The 23085-nt window shown below is 32.5% G+C and overlaps 2 protein-coding genes and 1 long non-coding RNA gene across 4 annotated transcripts; 1 reads left to right on the top strand and 2 right to left on the bottom strand.

Moving 5' to 3' along the window:
* Positions 1 to 558: 558 nt before the first annotated feature.
* On the bottom strand, positions 559 to 3721 carry LOC134251213 (toll-like receptor 13). 2 transcript variants are annotated; one of them, XM_062733600.1, is made up of 3 exons: positions 3656 to 3721; positions 1741 to 2775; positions 559 to 1167 (listed from the first exon to the last, which is right to left on the bottom strand). In XM_062733600.1, exons 1-3 carry the CDS (start codon positions 3710 to 3712, stop codon positions 655 to 657), a joined length of 1605 nt encoding a protein of 534 aa, XP_062589584.1. In that variant the 5' UTR covers positions 3713 to 3721; the 3' UTR covers positions 559 to 654. The 2 variants fall into 2 exon arrangements, with proteins under 2 accessions (XP_062589584.1, XP_062589583.1); XM_062733599.1 differs by having other exon boundaries at positions 559 to 2775.
* A 2097-nt stretch (positions 3722 to 5818) lies between these two features.
* Positions 5819 to 12003, bottom strand: LOC134251212 (uncharacterized). Its single transcript, XR_009988686.1, has 7 exons — positions 11880 to 12003; positions 10882 to 11168; positions 10444 to 10584; positions 10002 to 10235; positions 7542 to 7683; positions 6409 to 7127; positions 5819 to 6070 (listed from the first exon to the last, which is right to left on the bottom strand). It is a non-coding gene; the product is annotated as an uncharacterized LOC134251212 (long non-coding RNA).
* Positions 12004 to 19100: 7097 nt separating this feature from the next.
* On the top strand, positions 19101 to 19988 carry LOC134251217 (uncharacterized). The gene has a single exon (XM_062733604.1). The coding sequence runs from the start codon at positions 19101 to 19103 to the stop codon at positions 19986 to 19988; it is 888 nt and encodes a 295-aa protein (XP_062589588.1).
* The last annotated feature ends 3097 nt before the right edge of the window (positions 19989 to 23085 follow it).

Here is a 23085-nt window from a genome sequence, read left to right as displayed (position 1 = left end):
CCAAACTATGCGATTTACTACATTTTTACTTTGCAGAAGGAAACAATCGCATTACCACTGCTTATTGGAGGTTTAGTTGGTGGACTAGTACTGCTATGTGTCTTGATCGTCATCATTGTGAGAAGAAGTAACAAAACATAGGATACAAAGCTCTAAATAAAGGCTTCTATATTTATATGTACCGATACAGGACAGTTAACTAATGCAATTATAACTTGAGCAATTACTAATGAAAGTTATTTTTGTCGGTTATTCTAACTTTTATATTTCTCTATGTATACTAGTTCGTTTTTTTGTTTTTTTAAATAAAGTTTAACATAAAACCTTTCAATGCTTTATATATACAACAGGCAATTAGGGTATCATTGGGAACCTTATCTTTTTTTAACTATCTAAAATATTTATACTGAAACATTAATAAAGGATTGGTTTTTAATGAGTACTATGTTTTCTCCATTGTTATCATCCTCCTAACAATAAATTACGTCATTCTTAGGTACACAATTTTCACTTTCAAATATCATGAAAATGCTTGTTAAAAAGACAAAAATCTTAAATAATGAAACTGTAAAAGTATTATACTTTAATATTCTCAATCATTAGTAATTCAGTGTAGCTTTTAACAATATGAACGAGACTAAAGAATCTGGAAATCTATTTGCACATAAAATTCTTAATCTTTTTCCAAAACAATTTCCTTCCGTTTAAATTAGATGTCCATTCCACACTTTCAGCTTCTTTGAGCAACGTTTTCAGTGCTGCTGTAAAATGTTTGGAATCAATATTATCCAACAGAATCAGGAGAATGTTGTTTTTGTTACCGTCTGCTAATTTCTGATTGGCTATTATAGTTTCAAATTGGCACCATTGATCTTGCATGAAATTGTTTGTTAGAACTAGCAAAAGTTTTCGACTGGCCTCCATATTTTCAAAGATGTTATCCACATGAAATCCAACAGGCAAAAAATTTCGCTCATGCAGACAAAGCTTGTAACTTTCTTTTTTCTCTAGAACGTCAACTAGTTCAGACATTATCCACTTCCGGTCACGTGTATTGTAAGCAACAAACCCGTCGTATTCTTTTAAATCATGGTCAGTCAATCTATGGTATCCTCTCCGTCTTCCATCCAGGCAGTTATGTACATAAAACAAAATATCCCACCTTAACTTTCGAAAAAGTACAAAGGTAAATAGAAAAATAAATACAAAGGAACCAATAGTCAGGATGATGATGAAAATTCGATTCAATGGATGACATTTCATTTTGAGGTAATGTAAATTGCTATTTATGTGACGACCCTTCCACTCTTTTGGTGAATCACACTGATTGGAATGATAATTAATGACTTTTTCTCTGTGTGCATCTGCCCACTTAACGAACCATTCAAGGTCACAGTCACAAGCAAAAGGATTAAAGGAAACATCGATTGTAAAATTTGAATTATTCCATATATCTTCTGTGAATGAATCTTCATGGATAGATGTTAATTGGTTTTTTCTGAGAATAATTTTATGTAAGTTTGTATTGTTTATAAAGCTATCTTTGTGAACATGGCGAATAAAATTACCGTGTAAATTCAAAATCTGAAGTGTTTTCAAATGTGATATAAATGGAACGAAATTCAATACAGAATGGCGTAAAATTAGTTGTTTTATATGTGTAAGTGGAGATAACATTTTTAAAAAGTCTTCGTCTGTAAAAGCAGAAAAATCAAAAAGCGACATGTCTAATGTTCTTACATTTGTACACTTCTGGAATATAGTTTCATATTTTAGCATTTCTTTTGTTACTCTTTTATTGCTTCCAAAGAATAAAGCCTCCAATGATTTCGACTTTAATGCGTCTTTTTCAATAATCAAATCGTACGTTAGCATATCGTTCAAACGTAACTTCTTCAAACTCCTAATTGAGGAAAATGAATTATTTTTAAAAATGCTTATCGCATTGAAAGATAAATTAAGATATTCTAATTCAGTAAAACAATGGCCCTGTCGATGGAATTCAAGCGAGTCCGAGATGTGATTTATTGCTAACCATAGAAATTTTAACCTAGGAACATACGATTTATTATTTGCATCACACATTTTTGGGACATAGGCAAGTTCATTCAACGTTAGATTTAATTGTTTTATGTGGTCAAATCCTTCCATTTTTAGTTCAAGAATGTTATTATTACTCAAGTCAAGTTTTTTCAATGTGGACATCTTTTTAAATGTTGTTCCACTGACATTGACCAGTTCCCAATTTCGAAGATGCAATGTATGAAGAGAACTATTTCTGTACATGCTTTCAAAAACATTTTCTGGTAGAGATGTTGGAGCCCCTTTCACATCAGATATATCCAGTTTATTAATTTGAGAACCATTCAACCATCTTAAGATTTGTAGTATTGACTTGTATTCCAATTCATTCATTGAAAGATCCAATTTATAAATTTCTTTGAAGTGTTGCAATGCTCTTTTAGATATTCCATGTAATTTACATTCTTTGATGCTTAAATTTGCAATTTTCAATGAAGCAATGGGGTCAAAAAATGTATCGTTGATGTAAGAGAAATTGTTTCCAGACAGATCTAAGTTTGTTACACTTGCAGGGATTGTGCCATGAAGGGGTTGTAGAGTTTCTAGCTTCCTACTGGAACAGTCTGCCACTGTGGCGTTGACACAAAAGCATGGCGATGTGGGGCATACGTTATTTGAAGTACTTTTTACAACGAGTGTAGTTGAGAATATCACTGCATATAATATCCGGATGCTTTTATTTTGTACCATGTCCTGAAATAGTTTAATTATGATAAGTACAATAACAAGTATTGCAATTAATTTCCTTTCAAAATATATTGAGTTTAATTTCCTTTAAATGTGTATTGCGAGGAGTTGAACTGTATGATCTCCTCTAATTTATAATTTTAACGTTAAATAGTTAAACTTTTATAATCTTTCTGGATCAGTCGTAAATGCTAGACATGTTTTACTTATCTATTAACATTACTAACTTATATTAAAGTCAATAATGAATTAAACACAGAGTATTGTCTGCCTTATAAATATAGAGTAATTTATGAACATTTTAGTTTACTCTACAGTGTGTGGACATTTTTTTTGGTCTACTTGTGATTTTTATCCTTAACGTCCCCTCGAGAATTTTTACTCATATGGATCCGAGACACCACCGCTTGCCGGTGTAGGGATACAATTTCTGTCCTATACTCGGCACTTACGGCTATTGAGCAGACAAGGATCTTTTTCGTGCCAACACCTACTGCGACACAGGAGCTCGATTTATAGGTTCTCACACAAAGGACGTGTGAGCATTGGTAAATTTTAAATCCAATGTGTACGTACGTTATAAAGCTAAAGAAAACGAAGTATTATAATATTTATAAAGTTTTCGACAATCATTCCTCAAGATATTCTTGTAAAAAAGTTTTCGTATAACAACTAAAAGGTAAATACACAAGGTTTATGGATTAAACTGAGTTTTTCACTATCACTTCTGAAAACACAAATGGTAAAAGTATGAAAAATTCGGTCTAATTATACTTTTTAACAACTTGATTTTATTGTTATAGACAATAAACAGAATTTTCTTTTGTATATTAAAAATGTAATTTGATAAAGAAAGACCAAAGCTTAAATGATAATTATACTGTACCAGAAAGATAGTTTCTCTGAATGTAGTGACCTCCCTATTGCCACGATTCAATCTCATTTAATTTCCTGATACGACTTAAATTTCCTCATGCTTATAAACTATTTATATGACACTTACTAGTTGCCAGCGTAGTAGAAAGTTTGCTGTTTTATTTGCTATTTATGTTTTTGTTGAGTCTTACTTAACCCTTAAACCTTGATACAAGGGTCGTTCATTAAATAATGTGAAAGGTCATCTAAGAGTAAGTAAAGAACTCAATATGTATTCGAAAAATATATTTTATATTCTTCAAAGCATTCTCTGTTCCCCTTTTCACGGCCTTATGGCTATGTACCTATAACCAAAAAACTTAAGCATACTCATCTTTAGGGAAGCCCCAACGACAGTGATGAAAATAACTTCTTATAACATTACTAATTTGTATAGAATACAAACTAATGATGAAACGGCTCTCTTAACTCCCTATGCTTTTTTGCTTTAGTGTTGTTAGGTAAAAGGAAATAACTTATTATTTAGACTTCTGTAGCAGTAACTCTAACTTTCCTAAGTACAAATTGAACATGAAAGTAATAATTGATAAAAAATTCTCACTTTGAGTGTACGTACATGTTTTACTACGTACATGTTTTACTGGAACTCTTGAAAAAATAATTTGTAAAACATGCATGTTTGAAGCTCTTGCTTCTCTTTACAATAAAAAGTGTTTTCTCTTTTATCTATTTTCTTACACATTTTTTCATAAATGTGTTTTGTCCTAGGCATTTGTGAAGAAAAAAACACTTTTCTTATCCATTAAGTGTTTTAGCAATGTCTTTAAGTTATAATGATTAAGTTTTAAGGATTAAGTTATATCATTAAGCGAAATCCATGTTGGCTACATGGGTTAAAATATGTTTCTGTAATTTCTAAGAATTTGAAACTTTATTTGCTGTGGCCTTCAACTCGACATTTAGATATATCGACGACGTATTGTCAATTGACAATGCTAATTTCCATTCCTATGTACATGTGCTGTATATCCTGGTGAGCTTGAGATAAAAGATACCATATAGTCTGACACATCTGTTTCATACTTGGATATTTTACTTGAAAAAGACGTTAATGGTATTTTAACAAATAACTTTAACTTTTCTATTGTCAACTTCCCTTACTTATGCAGCAATATACCTTCATTATCTGCATACGGCGTTTATATATCTCAGTTGATTCGATACGCAAAAGTATGCTCCTCATATGAAAAATTTCTAAAACGAGGTAAATTATTGACTAACAAGTTGCTGAAACAAGAATATCAGCAGTCTCGTTTCAAGTCATTATATCGTAAGTTCGATAGTCGATACAATGACCTTGTCAGCAAATACAATTTATCATTGAGTCAAATGCTGACTGCCATTTTTCACACTAATTGTTAGCCCATTGTTTATACACTAAATTGACAACGAATTTTTCTGTTATTTCCCGTTTATGGCAAGGAGCAAACGGCGGCTTTGATCGGTCGTAGGGGATGCTCAATCCTCCATGGCACTTGATCCCACCTCTAATTTTTTTAGGTCCGTGTTTGCTCTGCTACTATTTTGTATTGTTTTCATGGAATTTGTGATATTGAATACTGTTCGTTATCTTCATCTTCTTCATTGCAAAGATTATATAAACTGGTTGTATTTATTGTGTTGCAATTCCCTTGAATGTAATCTGCAAAGTACTAGTAATAATGCACTGATGTAAACAGAACTCGAATCGCAAAAATTCCTGTTAAGACCTACCTTACAAGGAAATAATTCTATATATTCAACAGTAAACATGATCGACAAATAATTTGTTAGTAGGACGTTGTCAGAGAAAATAAATAATCTGATTTTAACAATTTTACCTCAGCCAACCCCCCCTCCCAGCCAACCCCCGAAAAAATCATGAGTTTTCGGATTTGGGCAGAATTTCTTCTCTCCCCCCCCTCCCCTAGCCTCTGTGGAAAGAAATACATTTAGAGGATCCCATTTAACCTGACCCCAAATATATCTCGCTTGTTTGAACACTATACTACAAAAAAGACTAAAACTTGAGTAGAACAATGAGATATGTAGACAACGAACGTAATCAAGATCAGAGGTTCCTAACCCGGCTAGATCAACTATTAATGGATTTCAAGAAAAGCTCAGACGATGGAAGAATGGAATATAATTTATTAAATGATACTTTGGGGTAGTTTGACTTAAAACGCATTATAAAACACAGTCAACAAAAAAGGAACGTTAGGATAGAGCTAAACGAGTCACAAAGAAAAAGACAAGTTTCATTTTAAAACAACAAGTCTCCACGTATAACGTACTTGTAAGTTAAGTTTCAAAAGTCAATCAGGTTTTAATCAGGCATAAACTCCTTAAAGTTGATTGGTTTCAAGCATTTTGGAAATATCATCTGAAAAAAATAAGAATCAACTTAATTATGAACTACATGTATACAATATCAATTCCAGTATACATGATAAAGTATAAGGTTGGATATAGTTTTTCATTAATCTATGCTATGTCATGCTCAGGATAACATTTTAATTTGCAATTCACTTCCCTATTTCAATTTTAGATAGATATAAAAAAAAAATCAGAAGATAGATAGTTGTAAAATTATATCCGCCATAACTAGTATCACTTTAATAAAATGCATAACTAGATTTCAAACAAAATAACATTTCCAAGAATTTCAAAAGAATGAATGAAATAATTGGTTCTTTAAAAAACTATTTATCAATATTTTACCATCTGTTTCCTTCATTTGCTTTTTAAGATCCTCCAGACCTTCTTTGAAAAGTTGGTAGTTTTCAAGTTTAGTTTGGTACTCCTTTCGTTTTTCATACACCTGTGTTATCGTTTTGTTCAAACTTCTGAGGTCACCTTCAATCGACTCATCAAGCACCCACTCAATTACATTCCTGTAGTGGGTTCCATAAATATTCTCCAAATCTCTTTTTGCAGTTTCTTTATCATAAACTTTTATGCACTTTTCGTAAATTTTGTCAATGGCTGTGGTTTTCTTAAAGTCTCGAAAGGCCGCAGAAAAAAGTGAAGAAAGAGCAATACCGGCCATTGTAGACAGGTTCCCAGCTTTGTCAAAAACAGGGAACCAACCGGGTGTTGTAGTAATATCATTGTTTGGTGGAGAATATCGGAAACCTATCAATATTTCTTCAAGTATCGTAATTTTTTTCCTTTAATGCACTAAAAGAATCTTTGATTTGCTGCTCAAGAACTAGAAAGACACTGGAAACTTTTGAACCTTGGCGCCAATTTTCAATAATACTCATGTATCTTTTCTTCACTTTTCTTTGTAATACAAAAACACTTCCTTCTTTAATGTCCTTTTCTCCAGCTGGGTTTAATATTTCGTTTTTTCCTTTAACTGAGCAAACATAATCCATAAGATCATCACTTAGGGCCGTAATTGAGGATTCTAATTTGGCTCGGAGTTCTTTGTTGATCTGAAAAGAAATGGAGATAGAGACTGCATTCCTTCAGTAAGCACCTTTGTTTTGTATATTGTTAAAATATGTTTTTCTATTTTTAAAATGGTCTTTATATTTACAAGTGCTGCAATCTTATGGGATAAGATTTGTTACGATTTGGTCACGTAAACAAACCCAAATGGAACGATTGACTAATTATTTTTGAGGAGTGAAACTTGATAACAAAGGTAATATTTTTTCAGAAAATATTTAGTTTCCTAAACCATGCATATAAGCTGGTTAAATGTAAAACAAAAAACTTCTACTTCGGACGGAAGTTTGTTTTCAACGCTCTCAGAAAAAAGATAGTTTGTATGAAATGTCAAAATCTTTGTAAGGTCCTCAGGGAATGCCTTTTAAACAAGTTATTCATAAAATCAAAATAACCACCTGTTGTTTTTTCTGAACAAGATCTTCTAGAAATTGAATATTTTCCTCCGCTCTTTTTTTATGATCGGCTTCAGACGATTTAGCGGACGAGATCCTTGCACATGTTCCTCGCTCCAATATTCGTAGAATCGCATCCAAAAATCTGTTTAAACCCAAGAAAAATTCGACAATTTTAATCAAAAGTATTAAAGTAGCGAATCAAAGAATGACTAAGTTACCTTAAGGCAAAGCAAGTCGTCGTTTTAATAAATATTCCAATTTTAGGTTCGATCCTGAACTTTTGTAAAGATTTTGGTGTTGACTGCAGTATTTTAAATTCTAAAATCAAACCTTGAAAATCTGGATTCTACGAAGCAAATTTAACGATATATAATGAAAAAAAACCGCTATTTAATTCCATTCAAATGGGATTCTGCAAAGGTTTAAGACTTTAAATAAAATGATTTACCTGCCTTTTAAATTTTAAGTGTCAGAAAAATCAAATTTTGTAAGTGCAGAAAGGTTAAATAATTGATTTTGTGAAACAATTTCAAACTTGTTCATAGTCACGATTTAAAAGTGTCTTGTTTTAAATAGACCAATTGTTTATTTTGTCCTATGATTTATTTTGATAAAACATTGGTGGGAAAATGTCGAAAAAGTGATTTTTTGATTAAGGCACAAATTTGAGTGAAAAAAGGTAATGTTAAATGTACTGTACCGCCAAAGAAGTATATTGACACCCATTTTCGTTTTGATTTTCAAAAAAGCTTAGTAAGTGTATAGGAAATATAAAAAACAAATACATGTACGTGACAAAAAGTTCAAGACTTTAGATATCAGGATTCAACCTCGTTAATGGATTTAAGAAATCAGACATGTAAAGTCTTTCTCCTCTCAATGTATCGGCAAATATATAAAAAATTTTTTAAAAAAAACAAAACCTTAAATGCTTCTGCTTTCGACTGACGTGATTTCGGGCTATTATTTCCTTCAGCTTTACTTCAAATTTTCATATTCTCTTTTGAGTATGCTGTCTTCTTTCATCTAAAAAAGTCGTTGTTTACAGTTATTTTTAGTACACAATTGACTATATTTTAGGTCTATTATTCGTTATAAAGACCGATGCCAAATGGTGTGTGAGATAAATGGAGAACATAGATTAAAGTGATATCGACTGCACCTGTGAAGTCCATAAGACCATTGGTAAGATTTTTTATGCGCCGGGATCGATAGATCCGGGACGTATATTGTTTTTGTCCTGACTCTGTTTATCTGCAAACTTTAACCTTCGCCATAACTTTAGAACCATGAAAGATAGAGACTTCAAATTTAGAATGCTAACTCCAATAATTAAGCTCTATCAAATGACACCAAGGTCAATGAGCTTGTGACCTTAATTGTGACGTATATGCTAAAAATAGCATTTTGTCTGCAAACTTTATTTCGCCATAACTTTTAAACCATGAAGGATAGAGGCCTAATATTTATTATGCATTCTCCACTAACTAAACTCTATCAAATGGCACCAAGGTCAATGACCTTGTGACCTTTACTGTTACCTGTGTGCTAAAAATAGCTTTTTCGTACCTTCACCATAACTTTAGAACCATAAGAAATAGAGACTCCATGTTTAGTATGCATACTCCACTAATCAAGTTCTTTTCCATGACACAAAAGTCAATGACCTTGTGACCTTGACTGTGACCTACATGCTAAAAATAGTGTTTTTAACTTTGTTGCCGCCGGGCGCATAGTGTTTCATAAACACATCTTGTTTAGTCTATTATTAATAATGTACCTCCATCCCAGTCGCATTCATCTCGGGTCTTTCCGTCAGAGGTCGGTCGGAAAAACAACCCCGAATGTATTAACATCACCGGATGTTAAAATATTCATACATTTCCTGTTTATTCAAATATAATATAGACTGATTTAGAAGTCCCTTCTATAGTAATTTTAGGTAATATCATTACATTGAATAAAGTTAAACTCCATATTCCACAGATAAAAGATCTCTGTGCATTTTTTTTCAAAGATCGTGAAAAGGGAGGGTTGTCATGGCGTCTACCATATACATTCGAGGTCGTTTTTCCGCTCATCGGAAGGGCACGAGAATTTGCGATTGCCTCCATCCATAACACATTTATTTAACATGTCAAGGTTAGGGGACAACCATTTGATCCTGCTAGGGGGGACTGGTAGATTTTGGAAATAAAAAATCTGTCCTCGAAAACGTTAAAAATATATAATTTTGTTTTGTACTTTAGACTACTTGTGTCATTGAAGAAGAAAATAAAGAATCCAGCCTTGATCTTATTGGACATAGAAAATCTGTCCTTCACCCACATGAAAGTATTTTATTTATCTGACTGGGAATAAATTGTGTCACCCCCCCCCCCCAAAAAAAAATCAAATGATCGTCCTATAAGCTGTTAATATTGGAAAAGTCGGTGCGTCTAGCAAAAGTCAAGGTGAAACCTTTTTCAGTGAGATTTGAAAAATTTGGTCATCTTTCACGGATCTCCAGTGCCTCTTGATTGATTCCTTGACTTTTTCCCAAGTAAGATTTATATCCTCTTTGTCCTCGCCCTCTTCACAGGAAGAATAAATGACGTCCCATTTATTTGTCACAAAAATGACGTCACTCGGATCAAAACATGGTATTTTGTGGTCTGAGTGAAAGCGTTGAATTTCTTGTAAAATGATCGGTAGCTATTCAAAAGAATGTTCATGTAAACGTTTACTGGATTTGATAATTTAGAAAAGGCATTTAAAAAATAAATCTTGTATACTAGTATGTAGCGATCGGCTTTTCATTAATGTCTGTCTTGGACTTATTTGTATTTCTTTAAAAAAACAAGATGGCGAAACAAGATTGCCTCAAAATATAAAGGGTATCATGACAGATGTCAAAACCTACCCTATCATCCTGTACCCCTCCTGCATTTGAAGCATTAACAACAAATACGAAAGCCACTGCGTTTTGTAAGTATTTCATCATCAACTCTGCCAGATCTTTATTTCCTCCAACTCCAGGGGTATCTACTAAAATTGTTTTTCCCTGGGGAAAGGTATTATATAAGTATATACATGTACAAGAGCAACAATTTCCACTTTTTACAAAGTAAAAATATTTTTAATACATTATTGTTTCCGATTCCCGCTTATCGTAAAGCAATGAGGGTTTTTTGCGAGCAATAATATTGGTAACATAAAAATTAATATATTTTGAATATTGTATATCTTTTCTTTCATGTTCTTTTAACTTTGTTTATCTTACGAATGCATTTCAAAATTGAGATACGATTTGCATTCATCAAATCACTAGTATTCAATTAGTTAAAAAATTGTTTCAAACCTTTAGTAGAGAGACTGGATACAAAATATCCACAAATGAGCAGTTTTCGGGCATGTTGTTCACATCTGTAAATTTTTGAACTTCTTTCCGGAATTCTGGCAGCTGGTCTCTTGTGTAATCTGATTTGGAGTGGATGCATTAATTTTTGTCGTTGTAGACTTTTAGTCCAATATTTTCTGAATTCCAGATTCTACAAATTGTTGAAGTGTTTTGGGTTGTTCTAGATTTCAAGATGTTTTCCCCAATTAGTGTGTTGATCAGAGTTGATTTCCCAGAACTGGTCTCTCCTACAAACGAGTGTACATTCATACGTTATGTGTTAATTGACACAATGTCTTTCCAAATGATTACTGAAAAATAATTCTTCTTAATCAATCTGAACGGATTATGAGGGCTATTTACTTAAGTGTTTAAGAAATCAAATACGCATTATAACTATCACATCTGATAGAATATGTCATATCATTTAATTACCTGGTAGACATATTTTTTAATAAAATTTACTCATTAAAAGAAAGAATTTGGTTTTCAGATATATTTATCATACTCTTTGAGTTTGTTTATTTTTCATTGATATTAATGTCTGCTTTTCTTTGTTTAATGTACCATCTTTTTGTTAAACTTTTCTTGTGATATTTAATTACCTTGTTTTATATGTAAGGTCCTGTTTGTTTTGATGTGCCATCATTTTGCTAACTTTTTCTTGTGATCTTTTGTTTGTCTTGTTTTATTCGTACCTTTTTATACTCTTTTTTGGGGGAATCAGACGTTATCATATTTTACTTAACTTACAATCAGAACTTGTTAGTATAATCCACTTCTTGTGTGTTAAATTGTTTACATTTATTCGGTCATTGAAATATTTCATCTCTATTAAAGTCTTTTATTTGATTTATACAAATTTAGCATAAACTAGCTGCAGTGAGCTGTCTATCATTATTAGAAGACATAAATTATATTTTTAGATGTGAAAGGAAACTTTTATTGACAATACAAACCTGCGACAACAATTCCTTTGTCTTCTCGGGCTAAATCACAAATTCTTTCCTCAAGCATTTGGATATAATTGGGGAAAACACACTCTAATTCTGATCTCATGTCCTCATCAAATTCATCTCGTTGGAGTAGGGTTATCAATGTCCCAAAAGTCTCGCGTAGTTTGGGAATATCAATATTTCTGTTAGGATATTTAAATTTGGTGACTTGCATGAAAGTCTTAGTATTATTTAGAGTACGAGTTTCCTACTGTATCAGAGATACAGGGCGGGGCTTGAGGCGAGAGCGATAGCTCGAGCCGGGCCCCGCCCTGTATCTCTGATACAGTAGGAAACGAGTATTCTAAATGACTTGTGACATGACCTTTCCTATGACCTCACTAATTTACATGCGTATTTGGGTACATATCACTCAACCAATCAGATGATTTTGCAGAAAGCTGTTGTAATATCCCATTTTAAGCATTCGCAACTGAAATGCCGAGTGAGGTGGACGTGCAGGTATTTATCATTTAAAAAAAAATATTTAGGGGATGCATATAATTTGTTTTCCAAAAAAATTAAATTTAGATTTTATTACTTAGTGCTTTTTGCTCTATTCAACTATTGGTGACATTTTTTTTTAAATTTAAGCCTCGACTTTAATTAATACAAAAAATTTTGATATATAAGAATCGTGCAGGAATATTTTTGATACAAAAATGCTTCGGGGAGAACGTAATCTGAGAGAAATGTGCAGGAATATTTTTGATACAAATATGCTTCGGGGAGAACGTAATCTGAGAGAAATGTCCGACAATGTCCTCCTCCGGTCGTCATATACAAAACTGAAATAAACAGATGAAAGGAAGGGGTCCCATCCATATTTTTTTTAAAACTTCATGTTTTTAATAAAATGTATTGTAACCAAAGGGGATCCGAGTAATCACTGGTGCCCCCCCCCCATCCCACCCTCCTTGATTTTTTTCTTTTTCGCTTTCGTAAATGATATTTGGTAAGCTTGTATACATACGCTATTTAATTAATCAACAAGTAACAATATCACGCACATAGTGTCTTGGTTGGATATAAATCTAACCCCACGAAATATGATTTTCCACTGATTTTTTTTTTTTTGGGGGGGGGGGGGGTTTCAAAGTATTCATTTGTGAACTGCCCCACTCCCTCTTTTCTTAAATTTTTGAATCCGACACGAATAAATTCACGTTGTAAAATTTTATTCTTAATTCACCTCAGATTTTGAGTAAATACTAACAGTGCTACATGTATCATGCTAGTTGAATGATTTTGTATCTGTATATACAGATACAGCTTTCCGTCATGGCTAAAAATAAACCGTATTGTATCGTTGATATTTTGCAGATACAGTACAGTTTCTGCTCATTTGCATAAGAAACGCCCACAAAAAGTGTTCTGTATCGCAGTTACAGTATGCTTGACTTCAAAGGAAAACTCGCCGGGTCATGTCACAAAAGGTTTTAATAAATATACGAGGGCCGTTCAAAAATTACACGGACTTGTTGCACAGAAAAAATATTTGACAACTTAATCTGACAAAATGTCACACATAATATAAAAGAATATTTACTTATATGGTCTTCAAAATTTCATATCAAAATGTTGTAAATTGGTATCAATTTTGAGTTATTTTTCAGGACATATCATTAAGTCACGGAGCAGCGAAATCTTCGATTTCACAGGCATTATTAAAAAATATGTGATTGAGCTTTCATTTTCTCAACATTTTCCCATGAGTACCTGTACAGTTTATCTACTCAACATCCAAACACCATTTCTTGTCAAGCTTAAAATCTATTAAACAAGTAAAGAAAATTCTCTCTTTTTTCATTTTAAAACCAAAAACTGCAGGTATTTATGAGATAAATTGTGATATTGATGACTCTCAATCACGTTCTTTACAGGCCGGATAAAGTTTTCGTCGATTTTCTTCTTCCTGTCCTCCCATATACCCTTTTTACAGAGGTCTAACGGTCTAAAATTTCAATTTGCTGTTTGTGGACGAATGTCACGAATAGCCTAGTTACTACATGTTTTATTATGCATATTTTGGATCTATGTTGACGATATCTCGAGCATTACACATAATTTAACAAAAGTGTGATGCGCCATCAATTAGGAGATGTCATGTTCACAGTCGTTTTCACGGGAATCGCATCGGAGAAAAATCCCTATATTTCTGTTAGTCCTTCAGATATCATGTCAGAAATCTAAATGCATAATAATAGAACAATTTAAAGATACATTTGAGAAATTTGTCGAAAAATATCCCGAATTATAGAAAATTAATGTTAAATTTTGGATTCCGCATGCTTTTGCTTCATTTTTTTGTCGTGCTTCGTACCTCTCCATCAGCGATATCAACATACCAATAATTTAAATAGATTTTTTTTTAAATACATAAATTTTGCCCAAAATTTATTGGAATCTTTAAGATACATATTTCTGTGAAATTTCATTACTATATGACGTCTGTAAGAGTAAATAATAGCACAGTCCGCGTAATTTTTGAACGGCCCTCATATATATAAACATTTATTTTAACAACATAATGCTTTTTTGATGTTAGTTTAGGAAGGAAATACTAAAGCTGTTGCAAAATTGAATGTTGCAACATTGAATGCTCCTTGATGGAAGAGCCACTGCTCACGAAATCTGTTCAGTGATTTGCTGGTGTGTTCCCGTTTTGCACACATTTGGTAATTAGTATAGAACAAAAGGTGTGAAGTGTGCTTTGATAGCAATTATAGTCTGATTTCTGGTTTAGATGTACCTGGATTTACCTGATTTAGCTCAATGTATTCTTAAGAGGTTTAATACAATTTTATAAGCATTTTATTAAAATTCTATATATATCTATGGGAAAATATTTGATTTTATTGAATGAATTATTAATATTTGTTTAATTTTATTTATTCTTAAGTCCAATTTCTTTTTTAAAAAATACGTACTTTTCAATCTTGATAAAATTCTAAATGAATTAAAGATATAACATATAATAAAGAAAATAGTGAATAAAAATTAATTTGAAAATAATGCCCAAGCCAAGAAGATGTTATTATAAGATCATCAGATAATCAAATACATTAACTTTGTGTTTATTCTCTTTTTTTCACTATAAGTTCATATTTGTGTTCTGTAATAGAATAAATAATCTATTTGTAAACAAACTATGAATTTACTTCACAACAATTAAAATGCAGTACACAAGATAAGAAAACGCTTACGTTTGTAAGCTGATTTCCTCAAACACCCGTACGCGTCTTCTGACTCCTCCACGCTCCAAATGCCTGAAATTGTATATTTAATTTAAGAGTAGATGAATTATATCCATTCGACATTGCTACAATATGAAAAGGCAGTGTCGCCTATCTTTACCATTTCTCGAACATTAAACATTAACATTTTAATATATCATGTACCTTAAGTCTGCATTTTCGTGTTCTTGTAATGAAGATTTTTCTATTTGAGTAGACATTGCAATACCTAAAAAATATCAGTTAAACCTCTTCATCCATCTTTTATTTTGTACTTAAAAAGAATTATGGTTGTTTAAAGCATTGCATAATTACAAGATGTATTGATCTACAATGTACTTGTTACTTCATGTTCAAGAAGAGGTGAGTATCAAATACATGTTTGGGTTTAAAAACTCGGCAAGTTACTTTTTAGAATTTTAAGAAAAAGTGAAATCAAGTATAACGTTGACAGCAAAAACAAATTAAATGACCTGTCAAAATTTTTGACAATATAAACAACTACTTGTTCAGTAAGAATGCCAACGTAGACAACAGCTTCTTTAGTATCGTAAAGATATGTCTGCTTTTAAAAAGTATATCAGAATCCCAACTCTAAAATTTTAAGAGACTCAAGTGTTTCCATTTTGATTGTGAAGACAGGGGCTTCATATCCAATACAAAAGCAACCACGTAGACAGGGGCTACAGGTTGTCAATTGGACTGCATCATAGATATACTTAGTGACAGGGGCTCTGAGTTCATATAATTTTTAAGGAGAGTACACTGCACCCTTTTCTTTTTTGTGCTTAGTATTACATATCCAGTGCAAGTCTATTTCTTTTTCCTATTGTACATATACATTGTGTGTGAAGGTTAGATATGGGGCGTTAACAAGACAGCCTATATATGTATATGTATGACAGGACTGGTGTTAGAGAACTGATATAGCCTATAGCTACCTTGTTAAGGTGGCAGATGAACACCCCATATCACTGCTTTGTTTAGATCATACTGTGTGTCTACATGTAGTGCTTTCAATGGCCAAAATTTTGTTGCATAATAATTTTACTAGTTAGTCCATTTCTCAGGATGTGTATAAATATTTTTTTTTGATCCATTGTTATTTATTGAATGAGGGTTGGATTTTTTGTACCTGTCACAACACATGTTCTAGAATTTTTTTGTAATGTTCTTTTGTGACTTTTTATTTGCTATTATGCATTGTGAAGTTCTTATGATTTATACTCCTTCATAAATGACTATTTATATTCTTTATATGGGAGTTGATTCTTTTAATATGGAATTTAGGCAGGCAGACATAAAATGATATGAACCAAGATAAGAAAACTAGAGTACTCGCAAAAGAAACTGAAAATAAGACTTAAGTGTATAAGGGAAGCATAAATAAACAAGAAAGGTCTTGTCAAAGTCAAGTTTATAATAGCTCAAGTATTTTCCTTTTCTCTTGCAGATAAATGCCCGTATTATCTCTCCCTTTGACAAAATTAAACTGTACAAATTTTACAAAGCTTCAAAATTAATATTCTCAATGATATTATGCAAAAGATTCAAGCAGAAAAAAATCTGCAAAACAATTTTGAAAAAGCACTTTAATTTGAAAAATATTAGGGAAGTCATCAACAAGAGAGGAAAATCTTACCTTTTCCAACATTGAATATTACAGGTAAAAAAAAACTGTTAGTAAACAATCATGAATGTCACATATTTCCAAACTTCTTGTTTAAGAGTTTATCTTACTAAAATGTATTATGACGTTTCACTTTAAAAATCAATGTTGAAACATCCATATGAAAATGCATATAGTGTTCTATATTTTGATTTAGTCAGTGATCAATGTAAAATAAAATTCAAATATAATGATACCCTTTGCTGGATTTTCTTACTAGGCTCCTGTACTTCAAAGTAAATCTTTCCTCCGTCCGACCTTCTTTAAAACCATAAAAACTCCGCGGGTTACACAATTTTCAATATGGTATATTTTGGAGAAGATAATCCGAAGGACCACAAGTCTTGCACAAAAAATGCCGATTTTTACGTATACCTGGCGACCAGACTTCACAAGGTTAATGGTATTGGTACTTAAATTTTAAAACATTATACATGTGTTGATACTGTAACTCATTTGATGAAACAGCGGGACTCTCAGTATCGATTTGTTTTATCATTCGAAATTAGATACTAAATACACCAATGGATGTTCTGCATGCTTTTATCATAACATTGTCCATGACATATGTGTTGTCAATAATATGTCAATAAAATGTCAATGAGTAGGTACAAGACAAGCAAATTTGCAAGGCTTTATCTAAGTAACCACAAAACATTTGTATCATTACTGAGAGCATTCTTTCCAATTCGAACTTGTAGTTTTCAAAAGAAAACAACTTGAATTTAAAATATACTTCACTTGGAATTGACTTCTTTTAATTCAAAGAGAAAAGCATCAAATTTACTCTCAGTCAAAATAAAAGATTTATCTGAGGCAGTCCGATAATAATTTCAAAATTGAATTTTCTGAAATTTTAATTGAGGAAAATTACGTTTATTGACAGGTAAATAGATGGATGGGGAAAATGATATACGATTTTTGTACAGTTAGTTCGATATAAATGCATGATGTTCGATTTTTTTTAATTGACATGTATCCTCGAATGAAACAGCTGTGACATTTTTTGGGCATCTTTTATTTCATGATAACCGGGATATATCTAATCGATGAAAGAATGGAAATAATAATTGTTTATTGACAATATGTCGTCGGTAATCTTTATGTCGAAGTGAAGGCCACAGCAAGTATTTTCTTCTTTTCACGTTAAAGTTTTTCAACAGTTTCTGCTTCATATGAATAAACAAAATAAATATGCTAATAACGGGGCGTATTTGGTACCCATGGGAATTCAAATTGATTGTGGATTAGAAAGAATCCGATCACAAGCAAGATGCAGCAGAATTAAGTTGACATGCGTCCGTGTATGTGTTTGTTTTGCCCTCGATTTGCATTTTAATTCTTTTTGGGCTTGAAAATTGTTCTTTATCTCCATATTTCCTTTTGCCTTTTGGCTGACTTTTTTCATACGAAATTGTTAAGCCCTTTTATCCTGATTTTGACGATGGAATGTTCATTCTTCTGTCTTAGCGATTACTATTTAGGACACACAACTGGTGTTTCCAATAGACAGGGAATTTCGTATTCCTCCTAGGCAATTAATCTCAACTGTAGAATTTCCAGAGGTCCATGTTTATACCCTTTCTATGTATTTGTATTGTTTATTTATTTTTTTAGATCGATCACTGATCTTGACCTTCACTTTTTTTCATTCTCCCTATTATTGAAATTCATATTTTTATTTTAATAAGGAAAGAAAACATTTTTTAAAAAGTACAGAACATTTAATAGATTCAATATCTGAATTAAAAAAAAAAGGGAATATCTATTCTTAAACTATTTGTAACACATTTACACGAGAGTCGTATTAGCACTTTTCTATTAAGGAACATTTTATAAAACAGAATTCGTGAATGTTGATTCTAACCAATGTCATTTTATGTACATGTACATATTTTAATAATGTAGTCGGTAAATGGCTCTTAAGAGCTTATGTTTTTTTGTTGATGTAACCGACCTAAAATAAATATTATCCTATCCTAACAGTTTCTTTTTCTCACCATTAAATAAATTTTACGTTGAGCGCTGGTAAGTTAAAAACAAAAGGTCTACGAGTTTTGGTTTACTTCAGATTTAAATTTATTGTCAACCTTTGGAAAAACTTCGCATTTTAAGACACAAAAGCTAGCTCAAAAACCAAAATTAAATTGTTACACATTTTCCTCGTTCAAGGGTTTTATTTATATAGTAAGGAATTGATTAGTTTATTAAAGTTCACGTAAAAAATTCCGTACACAAAAACCTTACTGGAATAATGAACTAACTGATTTATGGTGTACCATGCGGGATAAAGAAAAAGTGTGTATAAAATACAAAAAAGAAAAAAAACACGCATTAAAACAAAGAGCATTTGATAAATATAAGAAAGCTCAACAAGACCTCGAAAGACGAATGCGATTCTTTCGACGTAAATACAACCTGGACCTAGCTATTAATCTTGAACACTTTTCGTCAAAAAATCCGAAACGATTCTGGGAAGAACTTAAATCTCTCGGGCCTAAAAGGAAAAATAAAATTCCGAAAGAGTGTTATACAGTTGACGGGAATATTTCTACTGAACCTACTTTTGTACAAAATGTATGGAAATCGGAATTCTCTAATTTATACAATCCTCTCCCAACAGACACTGTTTACAACGACACCTTTCTCCAACAAGCTGTAGAATTAGTCAACTTTATGGAAAGTAACATGCTTGACCCTTTAAGAGAACACAATCCTCAACTAAATCGATCTATAGAACTTTGGGAGGTCAAAGATGTCATCCTGAAATCTAAAAACGGAAAATCCCCTGGCGTTGACGAAATCCCATATGAAGTTTTGAAATATGATTGTGTTATAGAAGTTATTCATCGATTATTTATGCTATATTTTGAGTCTAATATTATACCTTCAGAATGGCGCCAAGCTATAATATATCCTATTTTAAAAGACTCTAACAGTGACCCAAAAGTACCACTTAATTATCAAGGAATTAGTTTACTATCAACCATATATAAAATGTACAGTTCGGTTCTAAACAATAGGTTAGTATCCTATCTGGAGGATAACATTTTGCTGGTTGACGAACAAAATGGATTTCGACGTGAACGCTCATGTGCAGACCACCTATTCAAACTCAATAGTATAATACAGAATAGAAAAGAAACATTTGTGACATTCATCGACTGACAAAAAGCTTCTGATACAGTGGATCGTGACCTCTTAAATTTTTCACTTTTAAGTAATGGAATAGACTGAGATTTCTACAATGCAATAAAAACTATTCTATGGAAACACAATATCACATGTAAGGATAAACGACATAAGCACAGATTGGTTTCAAAGCTCAACCGGGGTTTCGTCAGGGAGACAATCTATCACCAACTCTCTTTGCTCTTTTTATCAACGACTTTGCAAAAGAAATTAAAAATATAAACAATGGCGTACCGGTAGGAGACATAAATTTAAGTATATTGCTGTATGCTGGTGATATTGAACTATTATCCGATTCTACAGAAAATATGTAGAAAATTTTGGATACTGTGTCCACATGGTGTAAAAAATGGCGCTTGTGTATAAATATGAAAAAATCAGCAGTAGAGCATTTCCGACGTGCTTTCGGAGGGATGGTTTCCAAATTTCGTTCATATAAAGATATAGGGATTTCAACTTTCGAAAAACTTTTTCTGAATTGTGTAGCACCAGTTTTGGACTATTGTAGTGAAATATGGGGTCTTCGAAACTATCACTGCATTGAGATTTTTACAGAATCGCGCACTTCCTTACTATTTGGGGGTACACAGATTTACATCGATACCAGCACTACATGGAGAATTTGGTTGGAAGCTGCCTTTCCATAGACACTGCATTAACGCTGTACGATACTGGAATCGTTTACTGACAATGGAGGACAACCGTATAACAACACATGTTTTCTTGTGGAAATTGAATCAATGTAATAAATATACCTGAACGTCGTAAATTAAATCTCTATTTGAATCGGTGAATTATTCTGAAAAAGTTTATCATAGATTATTACTATTTGATATAGTTGAATTTGAACGAAGATTACTTTTAAATTATGAGAATGAATGGCTAGTGAAGATAAAACAACTACTTAAATCACGTATGTATAAAGATTTCAAAACACATTTTAATACTGAAAACTACCTAGAAATGAATATTCCAAAATTTCGAAGATCTATTCTTGCTCAATTTAGATGTGGAATTTTACCAATTAGAGTTGAAACTGGAAGATATAAAGGAGAATCATTAGAAGATAGGTTATGTAATTTTTGTTCTAAAGATGAAATAGAAGACGAGTACCACTTTTTATTAAATTGTACAGAATATTCCAATTTCAGATCAGATTTATTTACTAGTATTAGATGTAACCCAACTTTGTCTATGTCAGATCAAGAGAGTGTACATTTTCTTTTAACAAATTTTCCTAGGCAGACCTCAAAATATTTATACCTTTCATACATGTACAGACAATCTCTGTTGTACAAAAACGCCATGCGTTATATTGTGTGTATATTTTTCATATATTTTGTTAAAAGTGACATATAGGTCCGATGGGCCGGGTGTTTGGATATTAATTGTATTAAATGTTTTTCATTGTAATGTATAACACATGTCACTATAATAAACAATTCACTTACTTACTTACTTACTTGCTTAATGATTTTTAGGGTGTCTGCTTCCTTATGGTGTTATCACTGTCAGAAAGTGTTCCTTTTCAGTCCAATGATGTCTGATATGTAGGAAGTTTGTATCATGAAATGCAAACATTCTTTAGATACTTAAATTCTTTGTCGATAAAACAGTCTGAAAGATAACATTATACAAAATATTTCCAGCAACATTGTATTTAAAAGATTCTCTTGTAGAGGAGGCTTGAGTATTGCTTACCTTGAAATAAAAATTATTTAATTCTAATTTTGATTATCATGGAAAGATTTATCTCATTCAAAGTCATATTTATGTTTCATCAAAAACGATTCAGATCTCTAAATTTCTATCTCATCAATACTGGAATCTTTACTTTTGTTGCCTACTGAACGTAAAATTAATTCTTTTAAATAATAAATTTATTAATGTTATTTTTTTATTACATTACTGATTGACTGTATATTGTTTACTCCCTCTAGAGATTTTCTCATATGGAGACACCACCACTTGCTGATGGAGAGCAGCAAATTTTGTCCTATACTTGGCATTCAGGGCTATTGAGTAGGGAGGGTTCTTTTCGTGCCAGCATCTATACTGCGACACAAGACCTCGGTTTATACGGTCTCATCCGAAGGACTGGTCTCAACGTCCCAACGTGGGAATCGAACCCACGAGGTATGGATCAACTTCTTACTTCGCGACTCTAGAGTAGACGCTCTAATCACAGCGCCACGCGGGGAACTTCTCTTTATAGTTATATTTTCAGAGGTGGGGTCAGGTGCCATGGAGGAGTGAGCATCACCTGCCGACGGTCACTCCCGCCACTTGATCCTTGTCATGATCGGAAAATAACGGACACTCCATCGTCAATTCAGTGTGTAAATAATAGACTAACAATTAGTATGAAAAACATCGATAAGCATTTGACTCAATGATAAATTGTACTTTTTGACAAGGTCATCGTATCATCCATAGAGTCGCCCGCGTCGCGCAGTGTTTAGAGCGTCTGCTCTAGAGTCGCGAAGTAAGGAGTTGATCCTTACTTCCCGAATTGGAAACCCACTGTGGGACGTAGAGACCGGTCCTTCGGATGAGACCGTATAAACCGAGGTTTTGTGTTGCAGTAGGTGCTGGCACGAAAAAGATCCCTCCCTGCTCAATGTCCCTAAGTGCCGAGCATAGGACGAAATTTGTAGCGCTCCACGTGGTGGCGTCTCCATATGAGTGAAAAATTCTCGGGAGGGACGTTATACAATATACAATCAATCAATCATCCATAGAACTTACGAAATAGTGAATTTAAACGAGATTGTAGTAGTCTTGTTTTATCACTTTGTTTTTCAATAATTTACCTCATTTTAGAAGAATTGAGAAAGCATTTTCTTGCGTATCGAATCAACTGAGAGATATGAATTCCGTATGCAGGTGATGAAGGTTTATTGCTGCATAAGTAAGGGAAGTTAACGATTGAAAGGTTAAGGTCATCATATATATCGTATGAACATAAGAAAAGAAATAAGCATTGTTAATGGACAATACGTCTTCGATATATCTATATGTCGAGTTGAAGGTCACAGCGAGTGTTTACTTTTCACGAATAAGATTTTGGACA

The sequence above is a fragment of the Saccostrea cucullata genome, unplaced genomic scaffold (genome assembly GCF_032062105.1).
Source record: "Saccostrea cucullata isolate Sc308-1 unplaced genomic scaffold, CSIRO_AGI_Scuc_v1 ctg1704, whole genome shotgun sequence".
Classification (NCBI taxonomy): Eukaryota; Metazoa; Mollusca; class Bivalvia; order Ostreida; family Ostreidae; genus Saccostrea; species Saccostrea cuccullata.
Note: the sequence above shows the minus strand (reverse complement) of the source record. Positions and strands in the feature narration are given on the sequence as shown.

Excerpts from the sequence above, each read along its gene's own strand:
- LOC134251213 (XM_062733599.1), bottom strand. The coding sequence starts at position 3,712 with ATGAGATTGAATCGTGGCAATAGGGAGGTCACTACATTCAGAGAAACT. Across the intron at positions 2,776-3,655 it reads TCAGAGAAACTATCTTTCTG|GACATGGTACAAAATAAAAG; the intron begins GTACAGTATAAT and ends AAACTATTTCAG.
- LOC134251217 (XM_062733604.1), top strand. The coding sequence starts at position 19,101 with ATGCGGGATAAAGAAAAAGTGTGTATAAAATACAAAAAAGAAAAAAAA.